At 44.6% G+C, this 12,390-nt stretch overlaps 1 protein-coding gene across 3 annotated transcripts in view; it reads right to left on the bottom strand.

Moving 5' to 3' along the window:
• Positions 1 to 12,390, bottom strand: part of CEP192 (centrosomal protein 192) — a 1,292,743-nt gene that overhangs the window by 263,681 nt on the left and 1,016,672 nt on the right. For all 3 annotated transcript variants that reach the window (XM_029590939.1, XM_029590938.1, XM_029590940.1), the window contains one exon: positions 685 to 790. In XM_029590939.1, coding sequence (XP_029446799.1) covers positions 685 to 790 — 106 coding nt within the window. The remainder of the gene's footprint in view (positions 1 to 684; positions 791 to 12,390) is intronic.

The raw sequence follows: 12,390 nt of genomic DNA on the forward strand, positions 1-12,390 counted from the left end.
AATGATCCAAAGTTTTTTATTCACACCCACTATAGATTAGTGTGTCCGCTGGGACAGACTGAATCCCTCAGCCACCTGGACATGATATTTAATGCTTGCCTTTTTGCGAACTGAGAGTAAAGTGTGTGACGTACCCCATACTCTTAACTAGGTCCTGGTAGAGTGTATGGATGGGTACAGCCATTAACTCCTTAAGGACATCCAGATATTTGGGGATGTTAAGAGTGCATTCAAAACTTTCCATGAAAGACAAAAAAAAAAAAAGAGGCAGACCTTGTGCTCATGAGCGTGTGAAACTGCTGCGAATGCATTCTGGTGTGTGCTGACAGGATAACCTTATCCATGTGTGCGTGACTGTTGTGAACTGCTCACCTTTAGAGAAAGAAACATTTGTCAAGGAGCTCCAATCATGTAAGGGTACCATATCTAACTTAAATCTCATGTATTCATTTAAACTTAAACAAGTTCTCTCATATTAAAGAAAAAAAAACATTTAAAAATTCTTTGTTTTTTGAGGAAAAGGATGGAAAAACACTGAACCCCTCAGTTCCACGTCTCACAAAAGAAGATACCCATGTAATAGCAATAGGTTTTCCTTCATTCTTTCCTTCTGAACATAAAATATCTCAGCAATACAAGCCAAATATTTTATAGATCTTAGCATATGAAAAAATGAACACTAACCTTTTGTCCATTGTCACAATGTATATATATCTGACCACTCCATGGCAGTACTGAAGATTTTGTGACAAATGATGGACTGGGACTCACAAGAATTAATATATGACTCCTAAATAGAAAAGATTTGTATGAGAAATGAAATTTCATTACACAAGGAAACATGAAATAAGTAGAAAAAAATTGTGTTGTACTTTTACATTAAGCTCTTCTGTACGAAACTGAAAAGGTCTTAAAGCAATATTCTTTAAAATATTAACATACCTTTTACATTACTTTGTTTCAACTTGTATTAAAGTTTCAGAGCTTGTTTTTATATTTAATATTTTTATAAAAATTGGTTATTTTTTAAAATATTTTTTCCAACAGACTGGACATACACACCTAGCCTAATCTTTAGCTCATGCCACATTTTAAGCATGTTAATCTAACAATAGCTATCCACAATACATGGGGGTAACTCGTATATTAAACTCATCAAACAACCCGCACGCAGAAAAAAATTTTTCTTTTTACTTTAAATGTATATTTTTTATTTTTCTTTTCTTTTTATTTCACCTCTGTGCCTCACACAAACCCAACCTAATTTAAACTTGGTAAATACTATTAAAGGAATTTTTGATGTGTTAAATATTTAATGGGTGTATGGTGATGCTTCATACAATTTCAAGAGCACCAGACCCTGGTGTCTCGCTCAATTATTATTATGTAATCATGAGCACCTCCATCCACCACATAGTCCTTTTAATCGATTAATCAAAAACTTATTTTATGTTTTTATTATTTTCTTAAAAATTTTTCCTTTGTTCTTTTTGTATCTTTGAAAACCTAAATTTAAAACATTGATGTGAAACACTGTAGAACAAGAGATTAGAACAAGTGCCGCTGAAAGAACGTTTCGAGGACTGCAAGTGCAAGATAAGTTACGCTCCGATCCTGAGTGATTGGCGACCTAATCTCTTGTTCTACAGTGTTTCACATCAACATTTTAAATTTAGGTTTTCAAAGATACAAAAAGAACAAAGGAAAAATTTTTAAGAAAATAATAAAAACATAAAATAAGTTTTTGATTAATCAATTAAAAGGACTATGTGGTGGATGGAGGTGCTCATGATTACATAATAATAATTGAGCGAGACATTTTAAGCATGGGCAAAGGCAAAAATTTTGTTTTGTTTTTTTTCATTTCACAGTTAGCAATCATTTGTTTGGTATGTTTCACATGAAAACATTTTTTTGTTTATTAATTTGAATCATTCATTCATTTTTCATTAAAGTCAATGGGGGAAGCAATGCAGCCTATTTTGGGCTCCAAAATTTGGGTTTTATAATTATTTCTAATTAAATTTATGGGTAGACATCATCAGAAGGTTCCAATGCCCCAAGACTGTCAACAAGGCACCAAAGGTGTCAAGAATAGCCCAAGACACTGCAAAGGGGCAAAATGATACAGCAGTGACAGGAGCTCTCTCCAAGGTACCATGGAAACAGCAAAGCAGCAGCAAGTGCATACAGAACACCCCAAGGCTCCACAAAAGGGGAAAAGGGCATTAACACCTTCAGTCAATCTCCCCCCCCCCCCCCCGCCCAACAGCAGCACGAGAGGGGTAAAGCTATGGCATGGACAGTTCGAGGCACCATGAAAGGGGAATAAAGCATCAAAAGTGTCAGGAAAAACCCCACGGCAGTGACAGTCAAACAAAAGAAAGAGTAGCACGAAGAAAGCAGAGTTGCTTACCTGTAACAGGTGTTCTCACAGGACAGGATGTTAGTCCTCACATGTGGGTGACATCATCTGATGAAGCCAATCACGGAATACTTTTGTCAAAGTTTCTAGAACTTTGACTGGCACCTACTGGGCATGCCCAGCATGGCAACAACCCTGCATCCAGCAGGTGTCTCCCTTCAGTCTTGTGTATAGCAAAAAAGAGCGTGCAAAATATAAAATAATAAATCGCAAGCATACCCAACTCCGCGGGGTGGCGGGTGGGTTTCATGAGGACTAACATCCTGCTGTCCTGTGAGAACACCTGCTACAGGTAAGCAACTCTGCTTTCTCACAGGACAAGCAGGATGGTAGTCCTCAAATGTGGGTGAACAACAAGCTGAGGATGCCCGGGCATATACCGAAAACACCCAAAGACGTGCAACAGGCACAACAGGGGTGATGATTTGGTATACAGGCAGCCTAAATATCCCAGCGGGTGTAGAAGGAAGTTCGATATTACGCTGAGAATAGATTGCATAGAACAGACTGGCCAAGATAGAAGCCTTATCCATGCAATAGTGTGCTGCAAAGGTATGAAGAGAACTCCACGTTGCAGCTTTGCAGATATCAATGAGAGGTACAAAATGAAGGTGTGCAACCGATGTTGCCATAGCCCTTAATGGAGTGCACTTTAACTCTGTCCTGAAGCAGAAAGCCTGCTTGTTGGTAGCAGAAGGAAATGCAGTCTGCAAACCAAGAAGACAGGGTCTGCTTTCCGACCGGGATTTCCAGTTTAAGATTATCAAAGGAAACAAAAAGCTGGGTGGATTTCTTATGGGCAGCAGTGTGTTCCAAATAAAAGGCAAGTGCACGTTTACAGTCTAAAGAATGCAGAGCCCGCTCAGCAGGGAGTGACTGGGGCTTCGGAAAGAAAGTAGGTAGTACTATGGATTGATTTAAATGAAACCCAGACACCACTTTCAGTAGAAATTTAGGATGAGTGCGAAGGACCACCCGATCATGAAGAAATTTCGTGTAAGGAGGGCATGTAACCAGCGCCTGTAGCTCACTAATCCTGCGAGCAGATGTTAACGCCAGAAGGAAAAGGACCTTCCAAGTGATATGCCGCAGCTCGCAGGAGTGGAGAGGCTCAAACGGAGGTTTCATGAGCTGTGCTAAAACCACATTAAGGTCCCAAGATGGTGCCGGTGGACGAAGAGGAAGCTTCAGGTGAAGTAATCCCTTCATAAAGCGCACCACCAGGGGTTGGGTGAAAATAGAGACCTCCCCCGTGCCCCTATGGAAGGCAGCCACCGCATTGACATGCACTCTGATAGAGGAGGTTTGTAAACCCGACTCAGAGATGCTAGAGGTAGTCTAAAAAGTGATTCGTGGGGCAGGTAAAAGGATCTAACCCCTTTGAAGTACACAAGAAAATCTTTTCCATTTTGAATGATAAGACCTTCTCGTAGAAGGCTTTCATGAAGCTACCAAGACCTGAGATACAGATTCCAAAATATTGAGAGGCTGAAGGATCAACCTTTCAGGGACGGGTCCAAGCCTAAAGGAATCTGTGGACACAGTGAGAGATCCCGAATGATGGGAAACCAAGCCTGACGTGGCCAGTAGGGGGCTATGAGAATCATTAGAACCATGTCCATGCATAGCTTCACAAGAGTCTTGCTGATGAGAGCAAGTGGTGGGTAGGCATAAAGGAGACCTTCCTTCCAGGACAGGGCGAACGCGTCCCGAGATGGAACATTGTGACTGCGATGTAGAGAGCAGAAGTTGTCCACCTTGCAATTCTGCAGAGACGCGAACAGGTCGATGGTCGGGAGCCCCCACTTCCGGAATAAACTGTCCGCAACTACAGGGTTGAGGGACCATTCGTGGGGTTGAAATTCCCAACTGAGATTGTCCACTAGAACATTGTCCACACCTGCCAGGTAGGTCGCCCTGAGAAGCATGGCATGAGATAGAGCGAAAGCCCAAATCTGTGCTACTTCCTGACAAAGGAGGAAGGATCTGGTTCCTCCTTGTTTGTTGATGTACCACATTGCTACCTGGTTGTCCGTCTGGATCAGGATTGTTTTGTTGCAAAAAACAATCCCGAAACGCAGAGAGAACATATCTGATCGCTCAAAGCTCCAGAAAATTTATGTGATGTTGTGACTCCTCTGCTGACCAGGTTCTCTGAGTCTGTAGGTTGTTGACATGTGCTCCCCACCCTAGAGTGGAAGCATCTCTTGTCAAGATTATTTGAGGTTCTGGAGCTTGAAAGGGTAGACCTTGAAGTAGATGGGACTCCAGGATCCACCATGCCAGTGAGAGAAGAAGTCAGCTGGTGATGTGGACAATGTTGGACACTGGATGATGTGCCTGTGACCACTGGCACTTTAAAGTCCACTGAGTTACACGCATGGCTAGACGAGCCATTGGGGTAACATGGACAGAGGATGCAATATGCCCCAGCAAGACTAGTAGATGACGAGCCATTGTGGTTTGACGAGAGTGTAGGTTCCGCGCCAATGACGCCAGTGTGTGAGCTCGGTCCTTGGGAAGATAAGCTCGTGCTTGGCTCATGTCTAGATCCGTTCTGATAAAGGAGAGGAACTGAGATGGAATCATGTGAGATTTCTGATAAGTGATTAGAAACCCCAATGAGAGTAGTAGTTGCACTGTAAGGTGGAGGGAGTGAAGAACTCCTTCCGATGACTAAGATCTCAGCAATCAGTTGTCTAGGTAAGGATAGACATGAGTGTCCAGTCTTCTTAGATATGCAGCTACTACTGCCAGGCACTTCGTGAAAACTCAAGGGGCTGACACTAGGCTGAATGGAAGGACCCTGTACTGGAAGTGTTGGTTCCCGACCAGGAAGCGGAGGTATTTCCTGTGAGACGGGGTAATTGCAATGTGCATGTATGCGTCTTTTAGGTCTAGAGAGCAAAGCCAATCCCCCTGTTGAAGAAGTGGAAGCAAAGAGCCCAAGGTTACCATCCGAAATTTCTCTTTCCGCAGATGCCTGTTTAAGGCCCTTAGGTCTAATATCGGGCGAATTCCTCCCGTCTTTTTTTGGGATTAAAAAGTATCGGGAGTAGAATCTGTGTCCTCTTTGAGAAAGAGGAACCAGTTCTATGGCATCTGCCTGCAGCAGGGAGGATACCTCCTGCTGCAGTTGGTGAAGGTTGTCGGAAAAGGCCCACCCCGGCCGAGGTGGAGAATTCAATGGAATGGAGAGGAAATTTAGATGGTAGCCTTGAGCGACAACAGACTGCACCCAGCGGTCCATGGTGATGTTTAGCCACTTGATGGAGAAGTGGCATAGGCGGCCGCCCACAGGTAGAGTGGGTAATGGAGGATGGTCTTTGCTCTGATGTTTGAAGTCAAAATCCCGCTGCAGGAGCAGATTGGGCAGGAGTTTGAGCCTTCTGAGCTCGAGACTGGCACAGTGTAGACTTGTGGAAGGGCCGAGACAGGCGAGCTCGAGACACCGGTGGATAATATTTGCGGGTCCTGTAAGCCGTCCGTCTAGTGTCACGCCGTAATGGGCGCTTAGAGGGAGCTGAAAGATCCACCTGGGCCGCTAAGAGTTGTCGAAGCGTTTCAATATGGTCTTTCAGCTGGGCTACCATCTCTTGGATTTTGTCACCAAACAGGTTATCCCCTGTGCAAGGGAGGTCAGCCAAATGATCCTGTACTTCAGGACGGAAATCAGAGGATTTCAGCCAAGCTCAACGGCGGGTGCTGATACCAGCCGCAGATAAACGGGAGGCTGTGTCGAAGACATCGTATGCTGAGCGGACCTCATCTTTTCTCGCGTTGAATCCCTTCTTTATTATGGAATTCAGCTGGTCTTGAAGCTGTTCTGGAAGGGGCTCTCCAAACTCCTGTAGCTGTTTAAACAGGTTACGGGTGTACTGGGTCATATATAATGCAACCCTTTGAGTTATTTGTTTAATATGCTCCTTGTTATACCTTTTGCTTAATTGTTAAGAACTTTGATTTTATTTTTGTAATCTCTTAGCCTCAGGTACAAAAATTTTAGATTGTAAGCCCTTTTAGGGGATAGTGAATTACCTATTGTACCTTATTGTAAACCGATGTGATATCTCTTTTTGAAATGAACATCGGTATATAAAAATCGTAAATAAATAAATAAATAAAAATAAAAATAAGTATAGCCCCATGAAAAATCCTGCAGCCTAAAGCGTCAAGGAATTTCTGCTCCTTCCCAGGTGGCGCTGAGGAATGGGGTTTTGGACGCTTGGACTTCTTTTGGGCGGATTCCACCACTAACGACTGATGAGCTAGCTGCGTCTTCTGAAATCCTGAGAAAAACTGGACCAGGTAAATAGTGTCCGTCTTACGGTTCACTGGAGGAACCAACCCAGGATGCTCCCAGTTACGCTGCATCAGGTCCTGCAGCACCTCATGAACTGGGACGGACATGATTTCCTTTGGGGTATCCAGGAATTGCAGCACTTCTAGCATTTATGCCTGGAATCCTCTTCCGTCTGCGGTTGGAATGGGATAGTCTCCGCTATCTCCTTTATAAAACTAATAAAGAAGAGGTCTTCCGGCGGAGAATTGTGCCTTTCATCTAGAGGAGATGGCTCTGACGGAACCTCCGTTGAATTCTGGGAATTGGATGAATCATCCGTCCAGGGATCATAGGGTTGATCTCCTGCATCCCTCGGCGGTCCAATGGGATGTTCTCCAGTCAGAGAGCGAGGTTTGACAGGCAGCGGTGTCTGCATCGATCTGGTCTCAGCAACGAGAAATCGAAGTATGGCATCGGCAACAGATGCACAGGCACCGACGGCATCGGGGACTTAACCAGTGATCTCAATGGTGGAAGTCCCGATGGCCCCGGAACAGGCTCCGGCATTGACATATCGTCTTCTCCAGATGACAGTGGGATGGGCGTCGATGGAATCATCGGTAACGGTGATTATCTAGGAGCCCCTGGCAGGGCACCGATGAGCAGATCCAGCTTGTCCAGGAGAGGCAGCAGCACCAGAGGCATTGGTGCTGGTTCTGGCAGAGGCACCGGTGCTGGCGGTGGTCGCGGTAGGTTTGGATTGCCTGGACCACAGCCTCTTGCACCATCCAGTGCAATTCCTCTTGGAACGCTGGCGTGGTGAGCCCCAGGTCCGGAGTGGGAGGCATCACGGGCAGTACCGGAGGGTCCACTTGTACCGGTGGAGTCTCGGTAGCCCTTTCTACTGAAGGCGTGGGACGCCTCGGTGCATCCGGCTTGGAGGGCATGGGATGCTCCTCAGTCTGGGTCTTTTTCATCGGTGGTTCAGTCGATGGCTCCACCGACATAGCAGAAGCGGAAGGCACCGGCCTTCGATGTTTATGTCGGTGCTTCTCTCGGCAGTCCGCTTTCCCCGATTCCGGCATTGATGACAGACACCGAGGACTGGGACAGCGATCGGAAGTCTTCGGCCTCGGAGCGATGTCAATGCTTCAGCGAGGATCGGGTCGATGGTACCTGAGGAGAAGGGCGATGGAATAACAGTGCCATCTTTTCTAACCGTGCCTTACGGCCCTTCGGGGCATTTGAGCACAATCGGTACACGTCTCCACGCCGTGCGACGGTCCGAGGCATAAAACACAGACCAGATGAGGGCCCGTGATTGACATAGTCCTCGGACAGTCAGGGCACTGATGAAAATCCGTCACCATCGAAAAATGTAATAATGAGTGATTCCAATTACCCAAGTATTGATTGGGTAAATGTAATTTCAGGACATGCTAAGGAGGCAAAGTTTCTAGATGTGGAGTGGAGTAGTAGCCAAATGGTTAGAGCAGCAGGCTACAAAACCAGGGCTCAAACCCTACTGCCTTTCTTTGTGACCTTGGGAAAGTCACTTTGTTCTCCGTAGCTTCAGGTACAAACTTAGATTGTGAGCCTTCTGAGGACAGGGAAATACCCACAGTACTTGAATATAATCTGCTTTGAAGTGCCGAACAGTGGAATATAAATAAATATAAAAAAAAGATTAAATAAAGGACTGCTTCATGGAGTAGCTGATATAGGAGCTGAAAAGAGGTGGAACTGTTTTAGACATAATCCTTAGTGGAACACAACATTTGGTGAGAGAGGTAATTGTGTTAGGGCAACTTGGCAACAGTGATCATAACATGATCAAATATGATGTAAAAACTGGAAGGAGGACACTAAGGAAATTTACTGTAATAGCATTTAGCTATCAAAACAGAGACTATAATAAAATGAAGAAAATGATCAGGAAAATATTTAAAGAAGTAACTGCAATTATTAAAACTTTACATCACGCATGATCATTGTCTGAAAATACCATATGCCCTGACAGATTCCATGCATTAAAGAAAGGCAGAAGGAAGGCCAAATGACTGCTGGCATGATTAAAAGGTGAGGTGAAAGACTATTCTAGCCAAAAGAACATTTCAAAAAATGGAACGGGGATCAGATTTAAGAAAGCAAATGTTGCTTACCTGTAACAGGTGTTCTCACCGGACAGCAGGATGCTAGTCCTCACATATGGGTGACATCACAGGATGGAGCCCAATCATGGAACACTTTTGTCAAAGTTTCTAGAACTTTGACTGGCCCCTACTGGGCATGCCCAGCATGGCACTAAATCTGCAGCCAACAGAGGTCCCCCTTCAGTCTTGTTTAAAAAGCTACAGGAAGTGCCGAAAAATAAAATAAGAAACATAACGAACCCAACACCGCGGGGCGGTGGGCGGGTTGCATGAGAACTAACATCCTGCTGTCCTGTGAGAACACCTGTTACAGGTAAGCAACATTTGCTTTCTCACTGGACAAGTAGGATAGTAGTCCTCACATATGGGTGAGTACCGAGCTGAGGATGACCGAGTATGCACCAAATGTACCCAAGACTTGCAACAGGCACAACAACTGGGGAAGAATTTGGTAGAGGGCATCTTGAACCCTAACAGGCAGGTGGAAGGGTGTTGGTACGTCAAGTTGTGAATAGGTTACGCAGGGCAGATTGGCCAAAGGTGGAATCTTGTCTTCCGGCTTTGTCCAAGCAATAGTGGGCTGTAAAGATATGGAGAGAACTCCAAGTGGCAGCCCTGCAAATGTCAGGAAGCGGCACCGATCGTAGGTGTGCTACTGAAGTCGACATGGCCCTCACAGAGTGTGCTTTAACACGGTCTTGAAGTGGAATGCCTGAATGCCTGACTGCTGATAGCAAAAGGATATGCAGTCCGCTAACTAGGAGGAGACAGTCTGCTTATCCACAGGCTGCCCCAATTTGGTGGACTGGAAAGAGACAAACAAGTGAGTGCTTTTCCTGTGGGCAGCTGTATGGTCTAGGTACAATGCTAGAGCCCGTTTACAGTCAAGGGTATGCAGAGCCTGCTCTCCTGGATTGGAATGGGGCCTGGGAAAAAAGGTAGGTAGTACAATGGATTGATTGAGATAAAACTCTGACACTACCTTAGGCAAGAACTTAGGGTGAGTGTGGAATATTGCCCAGTCTTGCAGAAGTTTAGTGTAAGGCGGATAGGTAACTAAGGCCTGTAACTCACTAACTCTGCAAGCCAAAGTGATTGCCAAAAGGAAAATCACTTTCCATGTGAGATAGCGAAATTCAAAGGATTGGAGAGGCTCGAATGGTGGTTTCATGAGCCTTCCTAAAACCAGGTTGAGGTCCCAAGAAGGGGCCGGAGGATGCAGTGGAGGCTTGAGGTGAAGCTGTCATGATCCGCTATGCTGATGGGAGGAGCAATCAGATAGGAGTATTAATCTGATTATTCCGTAGGCGGACTTAGCAATCTGTTGTTATAGACTGCAGGAGATAGTAGTAGGTGGATCCTTGGGCCGGTGGCAGATGACCATGCCCCCGGGGGGAAGATCCCGAGATGGACCACCAGCTAGGCTTAGAGTATGGAGACAGACACACACTAGTTCTTTTATTAAACAGGTCTTGAAACCACCAGAGGTGGAAGTAGTGAGCTGAAATGCCCGGCAGGGCTGAAGTCCCTCAGATACTGTAACAGCGATCCTTGGATGGCTGAGCTGTTGAGAAACTGTAGACAGTGAGTAGGCAGGGTATGCAGAGTTCATAAACAGAACTAGATGATAACACTCACATATTGGTCTCAGGGAGCTCAGGAGCTGGAAAGGATAGGTTCTTGAGGAGCGAGTACCTGGATCCAGGGAAAGCTCTGAGAGAGCAATGGTAACTCACAATGATGTAGATAATGATGACTTCCAGGCAGAAAAGAATCAGCAGATAGTCAGGAACGAGGGCCTTTGAGGAGCAAGTACCGGTTCCTATCCGTAACCTGAAAGGCAAAGAGAAAGAGCGAGGCCCCCGAGGAGCGGGTACCTCTGATAATTCCAAGGAGGCAGGGTAATCCATTGCTAACTCAACTAGTAGCGATATCAGAGACCTTTAAATATCGGAAGCGGATGACGTCATAAGAACATAAGAAAATGCCATACTGGGTCAGACCAAGGGTCCATCAAGCCCAGCATCCTGTTTCCAACAGTGGCCAATCCAGGCCATAAGAACCTGGCAAGTACCCAAAAACTAAGTCTAGTCCATGTTACCATTGCTAATGGCAGTGGCTATTCTCTAAGTGAACTTAATAGCAGGTAATGGACTTCTCCTCCAAGAACTTATCCAATCATTTTTTAAACACCGCTATACTAACTGCACTAACCACATCCTCTGGCAACAAATTCCAGAGTTTAATTGTGTGTTGAGTAAAAAAGAACTTTCTCCGATTAGTTTTAAATGTGCCCCATGCTAACTTCATGGAGTGCCCCCTAGTCTTTCTACTATCCGAAAGAGTAAATAACCGATTCACATCTACCCGTTCTAGACCTCTCATGATTTTAAACATCTCTATCATATCCCCCCTCAGCCGTCTCTTCTCCAAGCTGAAAAGTCCTAACCTCTTTAGTCTTTCCTCAGAGGGGAACCTGTTCCCCTTATTTCGGTAGCCCTTCTCTGTACCTTCTCCATCGCAATTATATTTTTTTGAGATGCGGCGACCAGAATTGTACACAGTATTCAAGGTGCGGTCTCACCATGGAGCGATACAGAGGCATTATGACATTTTCCGTTTTATTCACCATTCCCTTTCTAATAATTCCCAACATTCTGTTTGCTTTTTTGACTGCCGCAGCACACTGAACAGACTATTTCAATGTGTAATCCACTATGACGCCTAGATCTCTTTCTTGGGTTGTAGCACCTAATATGGAACCCAACATTGTGCAATTATAGCATGGGTTATTTTTCCTATATGCATCACCTTGCACTTATCCACATTAAATTTCATCTGCCATTTGGATGCCCAATTTTCCAGTCTCACAAGGTCTTCCTGCAATTTATCACAATCTGCTTGTGATTTAACTACTCTGAACAATTTTGTGTCATCTGCAAATTTGATTATCTCACTCATCTTATTTCTTTCCAGATCATTTATTTATTTATTTAGATTTTTTTCTATACCGGCATTCGTGAAAATATCACATCAAGCCGGTTTACAATAAACAGTGGGGTGATAACCGGAACAGAGAACGGGATAATATGTACTAAACATACAATAGATGCAGTTACAATAAAACAAGGAGGCTTACAACTAGGAGCAAGAAGAAGAGAAGATAGTAACTTTAACATAGTATATTAACCCGAAAATGGTAGAATTACCAAGCAGGGAAGTGGGTGATTTACAATGAATTGTTCAGTTCACATAGATGTAGTTTTTAACAAGATGGAAGAGATCAGAAGTAATGAAATTCTGGATGTTGGTAATGCTTAGGGTTGGTTGCAAAATTGGTTGTAAAAAGAAAGTTGTTGCTTGGAGGTTGTTTGTCGGAAAATATTGGGTTTAATCTGAGTCTGGGAAGGCTTGTTTGAAAAGCCATGTTTTGAGTCTTTTCCTGAATGTCGGGAAGCAGGGTTCCTGTCTTAGCTCCGTTGGTATGGAGTTCCAGAGAGTGGGTCCTGCTGTGGAGAAAACCCTGTCTC

This window comes from Rhinatrema bivittatum, chromosome 2 (assembly GCF_901001135.1).
Source record: "Rhinatrema bivittatum chromosome 2, aRhiBiv1.1, whole genome shotgun sequence".
NCBI classification, from domain to species: Eukaryota; Metazoa; Chordata; class Amphibia; order Gymnophiona; family Rhinatrematidae; genus Rhinatrema; species Rhinatrema bivittatum.